At 33.1% G+C, this 19,502-nt stretch overlaps 1 protein-coding gene across 3 annotated transcripts in view; it reads left to right on the forward strand.

The window, feature by feature from the left end:
• The window catches only part of LOC127725592 (protein PAT1 homolog 1-like), a 59,399-nt gene that overhangs the window by 25,365 nt on the left and 14,532 nt on the right, over nt 1-19,502 (forward strand). For 2 of the 3 annotated variants that reach the window (XM_052232675.1, XM_052232678.1), the window contains 6 exons: nt 497-728; nt 1,546-1,686; nt 3,229-3,454; nt 4,015-4,144; nt 4,624-4,784; nt 14,723-14,790. In XM_052232675.1, the coding sequence (XP_052088635.1) occupies nt 497-728; nt 1,546-1,686; nt 3,229-3,454; nt 4,015-4,144; nt 4,624-4,784; nt 14,723-14,790 (958 nt within the window). The remainder of the gene's footprint in view (nt 1-496; nt 729-1,545; nt 1,687-3,228; nt 3,455-4,014; nt 4,145-4,623; nt 4,785-14,722; nt 14,791-19,502) is intronic. The other variant, XM_052232677.1, reaches the window with a different exon arrangement.

Genomic DNA, 19,502 nt, shown 5'->3' on the forward strand with positions numbered 1-19,502 from the left:
TTTTCACAGAATTACAGCCCTTTGACTTAGAAATTGAAAAAAAGTGGTACTTGTCCAGCATTTTTTGGCAATATGAATACCTGCAGAATTGAATCTGATTTTTTGGTGCATTAGTGTATAATGTAGACTTAAAGATAAAGTTTGCATTTCATACTGATTGACGACCCAACTTTTTTCACAATAAGGCTGCAGGCGTTGGCATTCATGTCATACCGTCACATCTAGTGTAGTATCCATTGATAAATTTAAAACAGCTTGACTCTTGTAGATCTCTTAAAGAGCCTACAGTTAAATATACAATCACATTTATTTCTCATAATACAGAGTACTAAAAAAACACAAATTACATTTCCTAAAGTTTATTCATTATTTTTGTGTAGTGCACATTTATTTATTATGTTTATTAAGAATGAATACTACTTTTTAGTGCTTATAGAATCAGAGAGAAAATATGTATTGTATTTATCTGAAAGAATTCTGTTCTTTTTATAAATAGCTAATAGAGCACCAACTGCACCCATTGGCATTCCAAGGCAGATGGGAAGAGGATCAATACCACCAAATCATAGTCCTTATAATAGTCCAGCCCCACACCAGCAGAGCCCATACAACAACAGAAATTCATATAATAGTCCTGCTAATCACCACCCAAGTCCAACAGCTAGATTTCCTATTCACCCGGGTCAAGGACACAGTCCTGCAGGCTTTAGTACTCCACAACCAAACAGGTAATTTGGGAAAGTAAAAAAGTAAAATTGTGGAATGTTTTCTTGGCAACAGTTATAGGTGGAAGTAACTTGTGTTGAAAGGATGATTTTTTTGGGTTAATATGATAAACAAATTGGAAAAATAAGACATACTTTTTTTTGCGCTATGGTGATGGTTGGTAGTGTGAAAGTGATGAAATATACACAGTTCCTAGCTTAACTAATAAGTAACAGTCATCTCTCATTTAGAGACATTTACATTTCAATAACACTGAGTAGTTCTAAGCTGTCTTGCAACTAGTTTAATTGAGAATCTGACCTTTGTGCACTGATTTATTTTTACATCAATCAAGTTTTCTGTGAATTCTTTGAAGTTGTTTTCTTTCTCACATTAACTGAAAACATCATTTAATTACATAAGAACATGCATATTCATCATATATATTATGATTGTTGTGTATTCAGGTGTAGTTTGCCTCAGGCACAACATGTCATGTTTCCAAACAAGGACTTCATTACATTAGGAACATTCACATTCTTTTTAAAAAGATTATCTTGGAACACAAAGTTATTTGATTTGACAGTACTGTGATGTACATTTGTGTAATAGGATTTTTGAGCCTTAAAAAGAAATTACACATTACTACTCATAATATGAAGATTGAAGGGAAAAAAGTGCAATGATTCTAACACAAATTTGGATGTAGACATGTAATCAGCAGAACAACTTTTTAGGCTGCTTGCATGTTTTGGCTGGATGGGTCAAAGGTGAAGGTGTTGTAAGGATTTGACTAAATTTATTCAACTTTCAATTTTGCTTTTAATTTTGCCAATTTAGTTCAATGGTGAAACCTGTGACATTGTTTGACTTTATTGCACCTAGGATACCTCATCATCATAATGGAAACACAGACCCACGACATACTCGAGGAAGAGGAAGAGGGACATATCAAAACTGGGGAGACAAGCAAAATCATCCGTAAGTACTGGTATTTACCTGTCTATTATCAATATTTTTGTACAAAAGGTAACATTTGTTCTTATCCCATGTTTTGTAGAATTCAGTTCTTCATGAAATTAATGGCAAAAAGAAGACTGTTGGAAATAATTTGCAGAATTCGGTAAAAATTGACTCAACTTGGAAAATAGTGTTTGTACAGTTTAATTGTGTTGTCTTAGAAGCAGAGTGAATAAGTAGGGATCACTTTCCATTGTTATTGTTCCTCTTTTTCATCTACATCACCGTCGTCATAATTGTGTATTTACAACTAGTGTACCACTAAACAGAAAGGAACAAAACTTGTATGTCATCAAAGGAAGTAAAACTGAATTATTTATCTAATTTTTCTAATAAATTTGATTTCTTGTGTATAGGTAGTTCAGACATGGTTCACATCCTTTAATCCTTATTATTCTATTTTTGTCCCCCGCGCAACACGCTGCGGGGGAACATAGAAATACTGGGTGTCCGACCGGTCTTGTTAACGGTCTCACATGTACAATTCTTTGCAGACTTTTATAAAACTTATATTGTAGGTTTATATCAGCAATGTCTTGGACGAGTTCGAAAATCAGTGCCAAACAATTATTTTTAAAAGAGTTATGCCCCTTGGAAACATTAATTATATGGAAAATTGCATCGTTAGCTCACTCATGTGTACAATTCTTCCCAGATTTTTATGAAACTTGTATCATAGGTTTATATCGGCAATGTCTGGGACGAGTTCAAAAATCAGTGCCGATCAATTATCTTTAAAGGAGTTATGCCCTTGGAAACATTAATTATATGGAAAATTGCATCGTTAGGGCTCTCATTAGTACAATTCTTGCCAGATTTTTATGAAACTTATATCATAGGTTTATATCAGCAATGTATCAGACGAGTTTGAAAATCAGTGCCGATCAATTATTTTTTAAAGAGTTATGCCCCTTGGAAACATTAATTATATGGAAAATTGCATCGTTAGCGCTCTCATGTGTACAAAGCGCTCTCATGTGTACAATTCTTGCCAGTATTTTATGAAATTTATATTGTAGGTTTATATCAGCGATGACTTGGAGGAGTTCGAAAATCAGTGCCGATCATTTATTATCTAAGTAACTATTTCTACACTTGTGAACAAAACTGACAAACTTGCATATAATCATTTACAGATATTGAAATTGATTCATTTTTTTGTCAGGTTTGAAGAATCCATGGTTTTTATAATATTCACAAATGGACTTTGTCATTTTCCTTATTGAGTATGTGCTTAGCCTTGGAGATTTATTGCATTCTTTTTGTAGAAGCATAAGTATAAAAAATGCTGAATTTCATACGTTAATTCTCAAGAAACACAAAATTTTGTCAATCAGATAGAAGCAATGATTGGTACATGCTACAAAATTTATTGAAGTGACAGGAATTGATTTTACATAAATGGTCTTAAATTTTATTTTTGGAAGGCCTAAAATCATATTGAAAATATTGTAGAACTAACCATGGGGAAAAAACTTACAACTATTTTACTTATCTGTCCAGAAATTACAGAGAGCGAGAACACAGAGAGAATTACAGAGACAGAGATTATAGAGAAAACAGATCATTTAACAACAGACGTTACTACCAGTATGATGCAGACAATGAACATCGTAGGATGGACGATTATGCTGGCTTGATGACACAGAAAGAAAAAGACTGGATTATTAAGATACAGTTGTTACAGTTACAGACAGATAATCCTTATATAGATGATTATTATTACACTGTTAGTAACATACATTAACTTACTTGAGAATTAAGAAGTCAATTGTTCAATCAATTTGAAATTAAGCCTTTGAGGGCTAGCATTAGCCAAACTAAGTACAAGCAGAAAAGTAATTGTTCCTTGTGTAAACTTTAGTTTCAAGTTGAATGCAGAGCCTTTGTTCAATATCTTTGTCCATAGCACAGGTCACATGTTACGGGAGATTTATGCATGAATTTAGTGCCTCAGTTAACATGATAGTTAACATGTTTTTAATTACGGGCAGTGTCATGATTTTCTCCTCATGGTTTATTTTATATACTATATAACTGAATTAAAAATTCAAAAGTCGTCTTTATGCCGTATTTGTTTTGGAATAGAAAATATAAATGTATCTGAATACGTAGTAATAATACAGTGTCTTTCATTCATTTAATGTATTTATATGTTATGCAGGTGTAAGGGTGGTCATTTTTAAGGTTCAATTTATTTCTCAAGCTGAAAAAGAAAGCCAAAAATTATGTTTAAGAATATTGTTATTTAAGGACCAAAATTGAAATTCAAAACTGTCTTGATTTTAGACATTTGCTATAAAGAAGAAGGCATTAGAAAGACAGAAACAGATAGAGAATGGGGAACTGGATGGTAAAAATCAACCAGAACTAGTAATACCAGCCATGGCTAAGCTAGAGACAAGGGCCTATAAACCTGGTAAATACAGATCATTCTAAAGGATTAATCTCTGTTAAACTATTTTTTTTTTAACATATTGCTCTGTGAAATGTGGCCTTAAAAACTCATTTCACAGAGGACAGAACTTATTTTGTGTAATTTGTGTAATTCAAGTATTATGTGATCCATTTCTTGATATAAGTTTTGAAATTTAGATTCATTCACATTCCAAGAAAAGGGGGGAAAAAGAACAAGTAGAATTACAAAAATTATTGCATTTGAATATTTTTTTTCTTATATATAAAAGTGTTTAATTGATTAAAATTATGCATACCTTATGTTTATCTATTTCTTGAACATTTTCACATAACCTATTGAACATTTTCACATAACCTATTGAACATTTTCACATAACCTATTGCTCATTTTCACATAACTTCTTGCACATTTTCACTTAAATTCTTGTTGTTCAATTACTGATGATTATGAAATTTATAATACAATATTGTATTTTTTAGCTCAGTTTGAAGGGTCACTAGGTAGGTTGACCACATCAAGTGTTCACAATCCTCGACAAATTATTGATTTGCAGTCACATGATATCCATGATGAGGGTCAAGGTCAGAGTGCAAATAAGGATTTAAGAAAGGCCAGACAGTTACTGATGGAAATAGAAAAGGTAATGTTTTATATGCCTTTGTTTCCAATCCAAAAAACTGAATATTAGAAAACAGTCTGCTGTTTATGATATATTAAACCATGATGAAAAAATAAAATCATTATATAACTGGAGAATCACTAGTTTATACAATTTTTATTTTATTTTTGATATTTTTTTTGTGTTATTTGTTGATTTTCATCTGTCAAAAGTCCTGAAGTGTTGTCAGCTATTTGTTTTAGATTAAAGGGAAACTTCGCAAAAAAATGAAAAATTGATATTATGTTCGTTATGTATAAAAAATTCGTAAGGGTTCCGCGGAACCCAGTGTCTCGCCTACTTTTTCTGTTAATCGCAGGCTCAACAAAAATGAGGAAGTAAATCAATAAAAATATTCCTCTTGATACTATCTTTTGATTGTAAGAAGCTTCTGTCCAAGTTTGGTAAAAATCCAGGATAGTTTATGAATCTAATAAATGTTTAAAAACTTTAACTGCAGACTGAATGTAATGTTAACTGGAAGAAAAAAAAAATTTCCTTCTAGATACTAGCATTTGACCATAAACAAGCTTCTGTCCAAGTTTGGTACAAATCCAAAATAGTATAAGAAAGTTATTAAAATTTTAAAAACTTTAACCACAGAGTGAATGTGTTGTTTCCTGGCAGAAAATCTAAGTCCATTTAAAAGTAAAATACTGAAAAAATGGATTTATTTTTTTACAAAATTTCCTTCTAGATACTAGCTTTTGATCATAAACAAGCTTCTGTCCAAGTTTGGTACAAATCCAAAATAGTATAAGAAAGTTATTAAAATTTTAAAAACTTTAACCACAGAGTGAATGTGTTGTTTCCTGGCAGAAAATCTAAGTCCATTTAAAAGTAAAATAAGGAAAAAAACGGAATTTTTTTTTTACAAAATTTACTTCTGGATACTATCTTATGATCATAAACAAGCTTCTGTCCAAGTTTGGTAGAAACCCAGGATAGTTTAAGAAAGTTATTAAAATTTTAAAAACTTTAACCACAGAGTGAATGTAATATTTCCCGGCAGAAAAACTAAGTCCATTTATAAGTAAAATACGGAAAAAATGGAATTTTATTTTTACAAAATTTACTTCTGGATACTATCTTATGATCATAAACAAGCTTCTGTCCAAGTTTGGTAGAAATCCAGGATAGTTTAAGAAAGTTATTAAAATTTCAAAAACTTTAACCACAGAGTGAATATTTGTGGACGCCGCCGACGACAACGACGACGACGACGACGACGCCGACGGAATGTAGGATCGCTATGTCTCGCTTTTTCGACTAAAGTCGAAGGCTCGACAAAAAGCACAAATTCATAAATATTAAAGTTTTATTCTGCTAGATAAGAGATCACCATCGATTTTAAATTTAGAGTATCAATTCTCCGCATGCGGCCATTTGGCATCCTCCCTGAATAGAAACCACGATATATCTATAAACCACAAAGTACCAAAACAAGCAGTAACCTAACGTAGCCGTAATTGAGTGTCGATATCTTGTCCAGCGTACGGTTGTTTTATCCGACAAGGAAAGCATAAACAGTTTCCCGGGTCACAAAAAAGATTATAATAGACATGGTTGTGCAACCTTTCCTAACTAACTTGATACGGAAAATGTAATTATATATATTTTTTTTTAAATAACTAGTACTATGGTCTGTCGTTTTAAAACTGTTTTTTTTTTTAACTAAGTTTTTGAAACAAGAAATTTTAATGGAAATTAGTTTATAGTCAAAGTTCAAAGTCATAAATAAGTGTTCCGTGTAAAATTGTTTTCGAAAATCTAGTTTGTTCATAATTCTTTTATGTAATAAACTTATTTAAATAAATTCGGACCTTCCCTTATCTGATCACTAGCATGGCTTAAGAAATCCCAGAGGTATTGTGAGGTGACACGTCCAGGTATTCAAGCGATTTCCTGTCGGGCTTTAAAACTCTTATTACACAATTACGTAAAGCAAGTTCATGCATCACTTCACTTCTGAGGGTATTGATCAGTGTACACGGCCGATAACTTGTAACTTTCCATTTTGAAACTATCAGGTGTAATATACATCTTTGTCTTGCGTGTCCGATAGTGATATACTAGTCATTACTAAACTCATACGCTTGTTTATAAATAACCTTTCTGGTGTAAAGAATGATATTTATGAAAATCTAAATAATTCCCCAAAAAAAGATTTGATAAAATAAAAAATCTATTTACATATTTTCCAAGGGTAAATTGGGGAAAATGTAAGTATATACTCGTTGTCAATAAGTATGGACATCTTGAAACATACAAATATTGATTTAACAAAATGTTCGCACTTGTCGATCATTGGTTTATACGCCTAGATAGAAGGTTACGGAACTATAGATAGTCGCAATTTAGAATATATACATGTAAATTGAATATACGAGATAAACATCCAGAACCAATCTGATTTAAATACAGTTCGATATATTACTTGCTTTGGTTCATCGAAGTTATGGACATAGTAAAATCACAGATTTATTTTTCAATAAGATTATTTTGAACAGTTTAAGAAATTAGTCATCATCACAATTTTTGGGTATAATGTATAAAAATGTGAACATGGTTCTAAAAGTACCTGATGTCAATTTTCCTGTTCCAACATGCATGTAATATGTATGCCACTGGACGTACACTAATGATCCCCAAAAAGCCTATTTGAAGAAATAAAGAAACTTCACTGCGGATAGACTGATAGTAGTTGTATTAACGTCTGGTCAGCTAGAGGATTGATTAATTTATTTAGTTAGCTTGTGGTGGTAATAAACCATTCCCAATATTGCACTTATGCATAAAATATCAAATGAGAGTAATATAAGAGAAAATATAAATACGAAAAGTCGCATATCTGGTACAAAAAGTCTCACCATGAACTATAGGATTTTACGTACGATTGTCATTCTTAATCGAAATAACGGACAGTCATTTAAATACATGCATGTATGCTGTGATAAAAAGGGGTGTCGCAGTTGCAAAGTATTCATCATAAATCTATTTCAAGTTTATACTTTCCTGTTATTTTTATAAGTTCAGACATGTATTTACATCTTTAGCTAACGACAATCAACTATATAAATATCTGAATCTGATGTGATTTACCGTTCATGTCTTTCTTTTTCTCCTTTTTATACGACCGCAAAAATTAAAAATTTTTTGGTCGTATATTGGTATGACGTTGGCGTCGTCGTCGTCGTCGTCGTCGTCGTTGTCGTCGTCGTCGTCGTCGTCGTCGTCGTCCGGCGTCGTCCGAAGACACATTGGTTTTCGCACTCTAACTTTAGTTTAAGTGAATGGATCTCCATGAAATTTCACCATAAGGTTCAATACCACAAAAGGAAGGTTGGGATTGATTTTGGGGGTTATGGTACCAACAGTTAAGGAATTAGGGGCCAAAAAGGGGCCAAAAATAAGCATTTTTGTAACTTTCAGACAATAACTTGTGTGTAAGTGTATGGATCTCTCTGACATTGTACCACAAGGTTCCATATCACAAAGGGAAGGCTGTAATTGATTTTGGGGGTAATTGCCTCAAAATTTTAGGAATTAGGGGCCAAAAAAGGGGCAAAAAACAAGCATTTTTCTAGTTTCATGACAATAACTTGTGTGTAAGTGTTTGGATATTTCTGAAATTGTACTACAAGGTTACATATCACAAAGGGAAAGCTGGAATTGAGTTTGGGGGTAATTGCTCGAAACGTTTAGGAATTGGGGGCCAAAAAGGGGCCAAAAATAAGCATTTTTCTAGTTTTCAGACAATAACTTGTGTTCAAGTGTATGGATCTCTCTGAAATTGTACTGCAAGGTACCATACCACAAAGGGAAGGCTGGGATTGAGTTTGGGGGTGATGAATCATAAGGGGGTTCAAAAAATTTGGGGGGGGGGGGGATTTTTTTTTTTTTTTTTTTCTTTTTTTCCTTTTTTTTTTCTTTTAAAATTTTCCATTTTAAGTTGGTTATTTCTGATTTATATTTAAAAGCAAATAATAATGATATGGTAGGAGATACACACCAAACAGGATGTGTAAATTATTATATAATAAGTATTGTGCAATAGCAAGAAATTTTCAATTGCACAGTATTGCACAATAGCAAGAAATCTTCAATTGCACAGTATTGCGCAATAGCAAGAAATCTTCAATTTAACAGTATTGCGCAATAGCAAGAAATATCCAATAGCACAATATTGCGCAATAGCAAGAAATTGTCAATTGTACAGTATTGCGCAATAGCAAGAAATATTCAATTGCACAGTATTGTGCAAAAGAAGATACTTCGTATAAATTGCTTATTTCTTGATCAATTTCAATGGGGTTTTATTCTTGAATTCTTGGGGTTCTTTAATATGCTGAATCTAACCGTGTATTAATTTTTTAGATTTTGGGCCCCGTTTTTAAATTGGTCCACATTGAGGTCCAAAGGGTCCAAAATTAAACTTTGTTTGATTTCATCAAAAATGGAATTATTGGGGTTCTTTGATATGCCGAATCTAACCGTGTATTTAGATTTTTAATTTTGGGTCCCTTTTTTAAATTTGTCTACATTAAGGTCCAAAGGGTCCAAAATTAAACTTAGTTTGATTTTAACAAAAATTGAATTCTTAGGGTTCTTTGATATGCTGAATCTAAACATGTGTTTAGATTTTTGATTATGGGCCCAGTTTTCAAGTTGGTCCAAGTTGGGGTCCAAAATTAAACTTTGTTTGATTTCAACAAAAATTGAATATATGGGGTTCTTTGATATGCTGAATCTAAACATGTATTTAGATTTTAGATTTTTGGCCCAGTTTTCAAGTTGGTCCAAATTGGGGTCCAAAATTAAACTTTGTTTGATTTCAACAAAAATTGAATATATGGGGTTCTTTGATATGCTGAATCTTACCATGTATTTAGATTTTTTATTTGTGGGCCCGCTATCAAATTGGTTCATATTGAGGTCAAAAGGGTCCAAAATTAAACTTTGTTTGATTTCATCAAAAATTGAATTATTGGGGTTCTTTGATATGCCAAATCTAACCGTGTATTTAGATTTTTAATTTTGGGTCCTGTTTTTTAAATTGGTCTACATTAAGGTCCAAAGGGTCCAAAATTAAACTTAGTTTGATTTTAACAAAAATTGAATTCTTCGGGTACTTTGATATGCTGAATCTAAACATGTGTTTAGATTTTTGATTATGGGACCAGTTTTCAAGTTGGTCCAAGTTGGGGTCCAAAATTAAACTTTGTTTGATTTCAACAAAAATTGAATGTATGGGGTTCTTTGATATGCTGATTCTAACCATGTATTTTGATTTTGGACATTGGACCATAATAGGTAAATTAAAAAAATTCAAGTTCTTAGACCACATTCTTTCTGTGTCAGAAACCTATGCTGTGTCAAATATTTAATCACAATCCAAATTCAGAGCTGTATCAAGCTTGAATGTTGTGTCCATACTTGCCCCAACTGTTCAGGGTTCGACCTCTGCGGTCGTATCAAGCTGCGCCCAGCGAAGCATTTTATTTGTTATTTTGGCAGGAATATATACATTGTAAGATATACTGTTCCCAGGTTTGGGGAGGGGGGGTTGGAGTTCATGTCTATCGAAAGTTACAAAATAAGAACGGTGTATTTATGAATTTACAAGAAGAATTCTGTTCTTGGGCGTAGTTTTCTTCTTTTTTTTTAGTTCAGTGACTTAAATTGAGAAAAAAAAATCTAGTCAGAATTTAAATTTAATTGTTCCGGCAATCCCCCACCTAAGACGCCTCTAAAATAATGAATGGTCATGCTTCACAATCATCAGAATTTTCGTTGCATTGGTATATTCTGTATCAGTAGTGATTAACCTTGACATTTCCGGGTATAACAGAGCTACTTGTATATTACCTGTATGTGGTTAGGTGATCTTAGGTGACGTCCCATGAGGTCTTACGTATACAGGTTCACATTTATAATGGTTTCTGATATAACAATTAGGTTTTATGACATTCACACTTCTGCATGTTCTGTATACCAAATTCTTATCCTTTTTTCAGACCGAATGAGGATGTGAATATTTTCCGGGAAAAATATTGAGTATCAAATTAATTTCGGGATTTTTTTCTTTCTTGGTATTAAATCACAGAAATTTAAAGAATATACTGCTTGTCCGTTTTAGAAGTTTTCTTGTCAGTTTAAACAGACGTATATATGTCTCTGGTTAAGAGTGGGGTTATGAATGAATGATAAGTCTTGCAAAGGTACAAGATATAAAGCACATTGAAAATTGATTCCGCCGGTCTTTCTCCATTCAAAAAAGGAAAGTTGACGTTAGATTGATTCTGTTAATTTTTTAAAACATCGTTGGTCAAATAGCTAAAGAATTTATACGTTGTGAGATTTAGAATATTTTAATCAGGGCATTCCCGATTATGTAAATGTAGATCGCTTTGGACGGACCAAACTATATTAATGTAACTGATAATTTTCTCTGCACATTTAAATAAATATTCAAGGTTGCCGATGATAATTTGAAATAGTACAGTTTTGATTTATACGCTCGTTTTCGTGAGCCATTTTTATACGACCGCAAAAATTAAAAATTTTTTGGTCGTATATTGGTATGACGTTGGCGTCGTCGTCGTCGTCGTCCCGCGTCGTCCGAAGACACATTGGTTTTCGCACTCTAACTTTAGTTTAAGTTAATAGATCTCTATGAAATTTTACCATAAGGTTCAATACCACGAAAGGAAGGTTGGGATTGATTTTGGGGGTTATGGTACCAACAGTTAAGGAATTAGGGGCCAAAAAGGGGCCAAAAACAAGCATTTTTCTAGTTTCATGACAATAACTTGTGTGTAAGTGTTTGGATATTACTGAAATTGTACTACAAGGTTCCATATCACAAAGGGAAAGCTGGAATTGAGTTTTGGGGTAATTGCCCGAAAAGTTTAGGAATTGGGGGCCAAAAAGGGGCCAAAAATAAGCATTTTTCTAGTTTTCCAGACAATAACTTGTGTTCAAGTGTATGGATCTCTCTGAAATTGTACTGCAAGGTACCATACCACTAAGGGAAGGCTGGGATTGAGATTGGGGGTGATGAATCATAAGGGGGTTCAAAAAATTTGGGGGGGGGATTTTTTTTTTTCTTTTTTTCCTTTTTTTTTTCTTTTAAAATTTTCCATGTTAAGTTGGTTATTTCTGATTTATATTTAAAAGCAAATAATAATGATAAGGTAGGAGATACACACCAAACAGGATGTGTAAATTATTATATAATAAGTATTGTGCAATAGCAAGAAATTTTCAATTGCACAGTATTGCACAATAGCAAGAAATCTTCAATTACACAGTATTGCGCAATAGCAAGAAATCTTCAATTGCACAGTATTGCGCAATAGCAAGAAATATCCAATAGCACAATATTGCGCAATAGCAAGAAATTGTCAATTGTACAGTATTGCGCAATAGCAAGAAATATTCAATTGCACAGTATTGTGCAAAAGAAGATACTTTGTATAAATTGCTTATTTCTTGATCAATTTCAATGGGGTTTTATTCTTGAATTCTTGGGGTTCTTTAATATGCTGAATCTAACAGTGTATTAAGTTTTTGGATTTTGGGCCTTGTTTTTAAATTGGTCCACATTGAGGTCCAAAGGGTCCAAAATTTAACTTTGTTTGATTTCATCAAAAATTGAATTATTGGGGTTCTTTGATATGCCGAATCTAACCGTGTATTTAGATTCTTAATTTTTGGTTCAGTTTTCAAATTGGTCTACATTAAAGGTCCAAAGGGTCCAAAATTTAACTTAGTTTGATTTTAACAAAAATTGAATTTTTAGGGTTCTTTGATATGCCGAATCTAACCGTGTATTTAGATTCTTAATTTTTGGTTCCGTTTTCAAATTGGTCTACATTAAAGGTCCAAAGGGTCCAAAATTTAACTTAGTTTGATTTTAACAAAAATTGAATTTTTAGGGTTCTTTGATATGCTGAATCTAAACATGTATTTAGATTTTTGATTATGGGCCCAGTTTTCAAGTTGGTCCAAATCGGGGTCCAAAATTAAACTTTGTTTGATTTCAACAAAAATTGAATATATGGGGTTCTTTGATATGCTGAATCTAACCATGTATTTAGATTTTTGATTTTTGGGCCCCTTTATCAACTTTGTCCACATTGAGGTCAAAAGGGTCCAAAATTAAACTTTGTTTGATTTCATCAAAAATTGAATTCTTGGGGTTCTTTGATATGCTGAATCTAACCATGTATTTAGATTTTAGATATTGGACCATAATAGGTGAATGTCCAATTTAAAATTTTTAAGTTCTTAGACCACATTCATTCTGTGTCAGAAACCTATGCTGTGTCAAATATTTAATCACAATCCAAATTCAGAGCTGTATCAAGCTTGAATGTTGTGTCCATACTTGCCCCAACTGTTCAGGGTTCGACCTCTGCGGTCGTATCAAGCTGCGCCCTGCGGAGCATTTTATTATCTATGAAATTATTTAATTGAAAGTAATTCAGAATTTCGATGTTACAACACAATTATGATCACTTATTTATTAAAAAATTGAGCTAACGCAAAATATTAAAAAATATAAAACGGCGATTCAGTTATTTTGCCACCATATTCCTCCCCAAATAATAAAAAAAAAATATCCTGTCTCAAACCCGCACTTCTGTTTTATCCTTTTTTTCCCCATGTTTTTCATACAACGGTGAACCCTTGAGGCCAAACAAAACTCTTGTGAAGATCAAAAGATTAAAATTACATAATGCTAATCTTATAATAACCGTGAATTTAACCACGCCTTTACCAGGTGGTGTCAGTATAATACACATGCATTGTATTTACACAGTACTAGACTGAAGCAAGGATTTGTATAGTAAGACAAATCCTCGACTGAAGTAAAAGGTGAGAATACAAACATGCATTTTTATTACACTATCAGTTATATATGTTTGTTCAACATATCCGTCGGAAAAAAAATCATAAAAACATTCTATTGTATGATTTACTTTTATTACTATAATCATATCAGAAATCCTTAAAATATAAAAGTTGATTTTTAATTTTAAAAGTTGCACGGCTGATCACTTTTCTTTCTGAATTATTAGTTGGTTAATAGCTACGCCAAAAGTCTTCGATGCGCTTTAAATCGCGTTATAAGATGATTAATGAACAAGACTTAAAATGAGATTAATCCACTCCCGGCATGCAAAAAGACTTAAACTACGTCACAGAAGTCAGGAAGTTCGAATAAATAAAATTAATAATTCCCAATTTTCTTCTTTATTAGTGTTCATATCCAGATAAAACTTGGTGAATATGTTTTTTATGGTATTATGAACATAATAAGCTGATAAGTAAAAAATCGCGAATTTTCCCTTTAAGCTAGTAGGAATAGTATATGATATTTGGTATACTGTTACATTATCATTAGTATATTTTTGTCATATGTATATTGACCACTTAGTAAAACCACTCTCAGATATGGACCACCTTCTAATAGCTAATGGTCGGCATTGCGTCGCCAGAAAAGGAGGTTATGTGAAATAAGGGTTGAAAATTAGCTTTGCAACATCCAATGATATGGGGTGGCAGGTTGCCCAGATCTCCCACACGGAGCTACATTTATGGTTAATGCATAGACTTTTTACAAGTCCCACTCCTAATGTTTGCGTATTGGTGGGCCCCCTATTTTCATAATCTGAGATTTGCATCTTAAAATTATAACTTTCTACTGTTGTTGGTTTTTAGAGATATGTAAACCAGTTAATATTTAATTGTTTCTAGCTATATAACCTGGGACATCTGTTTCTTCTAATGTTTATATGATTGACACGTCTGATTATTTAGATATTTATCTTGTTCCAGTCATCAGTTACTAAGGATGTAATCTCTAACCTTGTCTATTTATTGCATTATAACCTCTAATTATCTCTTTGTAGGGGTATAACTTATTGCTGGAGGTTGATGATATAGAGAAGAAAATATTGGCCTTACCAGAAGAAGCTAGGTAACATATCAGATTTATACACAACTGAGAAATATATTTATTAGTCCCCAACCGACGAAGTCGAAGGGGACTTCAGGTTTGCACTCCGCCTGTCTGTCTGTCTGTCTGTCTCGTCCATCCTTCTGTCCGGCAAATCAATTTTCCACACTTTTTATTCAAGCTTGAAGATATTGATTTGATATTTGGTGTATTGTATTATCATGACTAGTTATGGACCAAGTTCGAATTTTGTTCCGGTCTGATGATTTTGTGCAGAGTTATGGTCCTTGGACTTAGATAATTCACTAAAATAATCAGTTTTCCACACTTTTTTTCGTCATGCTTGAAGATATTGATTTGATAATTGGTATATAGTTTTATCATGACAAGTTACAGATCAAGTTCGAATTTTGTTCTGGTCTGATGATTTTGTGCAGTTATGGTCCTTGGACTTAGTAAATTCACTTAAATAATCAATTTTCCACACTTGTTTTTGTCATGCTTGAAGATATTGACTTGATATTTGTTATATAGTTTACACCATGACAAGTTATTGATCAAGTTAGCATTTTGTTTCAGGACAATGAATTTTTAACGGGAACTATGTATTGCCATGCAATACTCTCACAATGCTTGTTTATATTCACATCAAACAAAGACTTTAGAAGGTTTTATTATGCGATTCAATTCATGAGTTTCTACATGTATTAAAGCAAGGTGTGGACTAATTGTTTATTGCATGTATAGATCATTGTTGAGTTTCTGATGTGAATTTAATGTAAATCTTCTTTATAATTGAAAATGCTCTCTCACAGTCAGAATTGCTATTTGGCAGAACTGAAATAGCTTTATCAAGCTTTGAAAGAATGTCATAACGTTTTTATACGACCGCAAAAATTAAAAATTTTTTGGTCGTATATTGGTATGACGTTGGCGTCGTCGTCGTCGTCTGGCGTCGTCCGGCGTCGTCCGAAGACACATTGGTTTTCGCACTCTAACTTTAGTTTAAGTGAATGGATCTCCATGAAATTTTACCACAAGGTTCAATACCACGAAAGGAAGGTTGGGATTGATTTTGGGGGTTATGGTACCAACAGTTAAGGAATTAGGGGCCAAAAATAAGCATTTTTGTAACTTCCAGACAATAACTTGTGTGTAAGTGTATGGATCTCTCTGACATTGTACCACAAGGTTCCATATCACAAAGGGAAGGCTGTAATTGATTTTGGGGGTAATTGCCTCAAAATTTTAGGAATTAGGGGCCAAAAAAGGGGCAAAAAACAAGCATTTTTCTAGTTTCATGACAATAACTTGTGTGTAAGTGTTTGGATATTTCTGAAATTGTACTACAAGGTTCCATATCACAAAGGGAAAGCTGGAATTGAGTTTGGGGGTAATTGCTCGAAACGTTTAGGAATTGGGGGCCAAAAAGGGGCCAAAAATAAGCATTTTTCTAGTTTCCAGACAATAACTTGTGTTCAAGTGTATGGATCTCTCTGAAATTGTACTGCAAGGTACCATACCACAAAGGGAAGGCTGGGATTGAGTTTGGGGGTGATGAATCATAATGGGGTTCAAAAAATTTTTTGGGGGGGGGGATTTTTTTTTTTCTTTTTTTTTCTTTTTTTTTCTTTTTTTGCTTTTTTTTTTTTCTTTTAAAATTTTCCATTTTAAGTTGGTTATTTCTGATTTATATTTAAAAGCAAATAATAATGATATGGTAGGAGATACACACCAAACAGGATGTGTAAATTATTATATAATAAGTATTGTGCAATAGCAAGAAATTTTCAATTGCACAGTATTGCACAAAAGCAAGAAATCTTCAATTGCACAGTATTGCGCAATAGCAAGAAATCTTCAATTGCACAGTATTGCGCAATAGCAAGAAATATCCAATAGCACAATATTGAGCAATAGCAAGAAATTGTCAATTGTACAGTATTGCGCAATAGCAAGAAATATTCAATTGCACAGTATTGTGCAAAAGAAGATACTTCGTATAAATTGCTTATTTCTTGATCAATTTCAATGGGGTTTTATTCTTGAATTCTTGGGGTTCTTTAATATGCTGAATCTAACCGTGTATTAAGTTTTTGGATTTTGGGCCCCGTTTTTAAATTGGTCCACATTGAGGTCCAAAGGGTCCAAAATTTAACTTTGTTTGATTTCATCAAAAATTGAATTATTGGGGTTCTTTGATATGCCGAATCTAACCGTGTATTTAGATTCTTAATTTTTGGTTCCGTTTTCAAATTGGTCTACATTAAGGTCCAAAGGGTCCAAAATTAAACTTAGTTTGATTTTAACAAAAATTGAATTTTTAGGGTTCTTTGATATGCTGAATCTAAACATGTATTTAGATTTTTGATTATGGGCCCAGTTTTCAAGTTGGTCCAAATCGGGGTCCAAAATTAAACTTTGTTTGATTTCAACAAAAATTGAATATATGGGGTTCTTTGATATGCTGAATCTAACCATGTATTTAGATTTTTGATTTTTGGGCCCCGTTATCAACTTTGTCCACATTGAGATCAAAAGGGTCCAAAATTAAACTTTGTTTGATTTCATCAAAAATTTAATTCTTGGGGTTCTTTGATATGATGAATCTAACCATGTATTTAGATTTTGGATATTGGACCATAATAGGTGAATGTCCAATTTAAAATTTTCAAGTTCTTAGACCACATTCATTCTGTGTCAGAAACCTATGCTGTGTCAAATATTTAATCACAATCCAAATTCAGAGCTGTATCAAGCTTGAATGTTGTGTCCATACTTGCCCCACCTGTTCAGGGTTCGACCTCTGCGGTCGTATCAAGCTGCGCCCTGCGGAGCATTTTATTAGCTTATATCTTAAAAACTAAAGCTTTTAGAGCAAATCTGACGAAGGGGAAAATTGTTCAATTGGTCAAGATCTATCGGCCCTGAAATTATCAGATGAATCGAACAACCCATTGTTGGGTTTCTGCCACCAAATTGGTAGTTGTAACAAAATTTTGCAGTTTTTATATGACCGCAAAAAAATTTTGTGGTCGTATATTGGTATGACGTTGGCGTTGTCGTCATCCGAAGACACATTGGTTTTCGCACTCTAACTTTAGTTTAAGTGAATGGATCTCTATGAAATTTTACCATAAGGTTCAATACCACAAAAGGAAGGTTGGGATTGATTTTGGGGGTTATGGTACCAACAGTTAAGGAATAAGGGGCCAAAAATAAGCATTTTTGTAACTTCCAGACATAACTTGTGTGTTAGTGTATGGATCTCTCTGACATTGTACCACAAGGTTCCATATCACAAAGGGAATGCTGGGATTGATTTTGGGGGAATTGCCTCAAAATTTTAGGAATAAGGGGGCAAAAAACAAGCATTTTTCTAGTTTCATGACAATAACTTGTGTGTAAGTGTATGGATCTTTCTGAAATTGTACTACAAGGTTCCATATCACAAAGGGAAAGCTGGGTTTGAGTTTGGGGTAATTGCCCTAAACGTTTATTTGTCATTAAAAATGTCATCTATGTCTGCTATTGCTCCCAGAATGTTGCTATTTCCTGGTCAAAGCTGGATAGTTCATCAGGAGAAGACAGCTGGTATTCTGAGAACTGATCCAACAGTTCTGTGATATTCCCATCCCATATAGCCTGTGGAAATCTGTTGGCTATATTTCAAACTGAATAAAAAACCAATTTAATTTGAATACCATTGAATGCCTTATCAAATAGCTAGTTATCCTCTCACACATGTTGTTATGATTGCAAATGATTGATTATGTTTAAGATGCATAATACTTTGTAATTAATATGCCCTTAATGGCCCTTTGATTAGGAAAATAAACATATTTTATTTGATCACTTTCTTTGATCCATTTAAACTCTGACTCCCAACTTTTTTGGTATGTACACACGTATAGTTTTCGCTCAGCACTGGTCTCTATAGACAACGGTACAGGTCCAGAAAGCGACCTCTTTCTGCTGAACATTTCCTCAAAGTGAATTTAAAAGAAAGAAAGTCACAAAACCTTAAAAACTACTCACAAACTAACCTGAAGGGGTTTTGTTGTTCGTCAATATCAAATAATTCGAAATTTTCAGTATTTATCGTCTAATATGAAAAAAAACGAGAATCGTGATATCACTAACGACCAAAAAATCAAAACAACCAAAAAGTGTGCAATGGCGTGTAAAGTGGTAAAAAGCGTGTACACGCCATGTGATAAAATCTTCGCATGTAAACCGTTGAAAAAGCGTGTATTACACGCGAATATCATGTGAGTTGGCAACTATGGTATAGATGCTTAGCAATATGGTGAATATGAACCAGGGTTCACCACAGAATAAATACCAAGGGTGGGGGAGAAATTTCATCAATCAGAGATGGTGTGTTGCGTTGTCGAATCGTTCCTTATTTGTTTATTTTATGCCTTACAAGTTGTTGCCATATATAGCTAATATGGAAAGGGGGTCTTAAAAGCTTAATATTTCAGAAGGTAGAAGACCTGGATCCTTCATACTTTGTAAATAGATGCCTTATGTTATGAAGTTTCCATCTGTCATATGTCCATTGTCCTTGACCTCATTTTCATGGTTCAGTGACTACTTGAAAAAAAAAGTTCAGATTTTTAGTATTCTTAATTTCTCTCTTATTATGAATAAAAGGATAACTATATTTGGTATGTGCTTACCTTGCAAGGTCCTCATGCCTGTCAGACATTTATCACTTGACCTCGACC

The sequence above is a fragment of the Mytilus californianus genome, unplaced genomic scaffold, assembly GCF_021869535.1.
Source record: "Mytilus californianus isolate M0D057914Y unplaced genomic scaffold, xbMytCali1.0.p SCAF_15, whole genome shotgun sequence".
Lineage (NCBI taxonomy): Eukaryota > Metazoa > Mollusca > Bivalvia > Mytilida > Mytilidae > Mytilus > Mytilus californianus.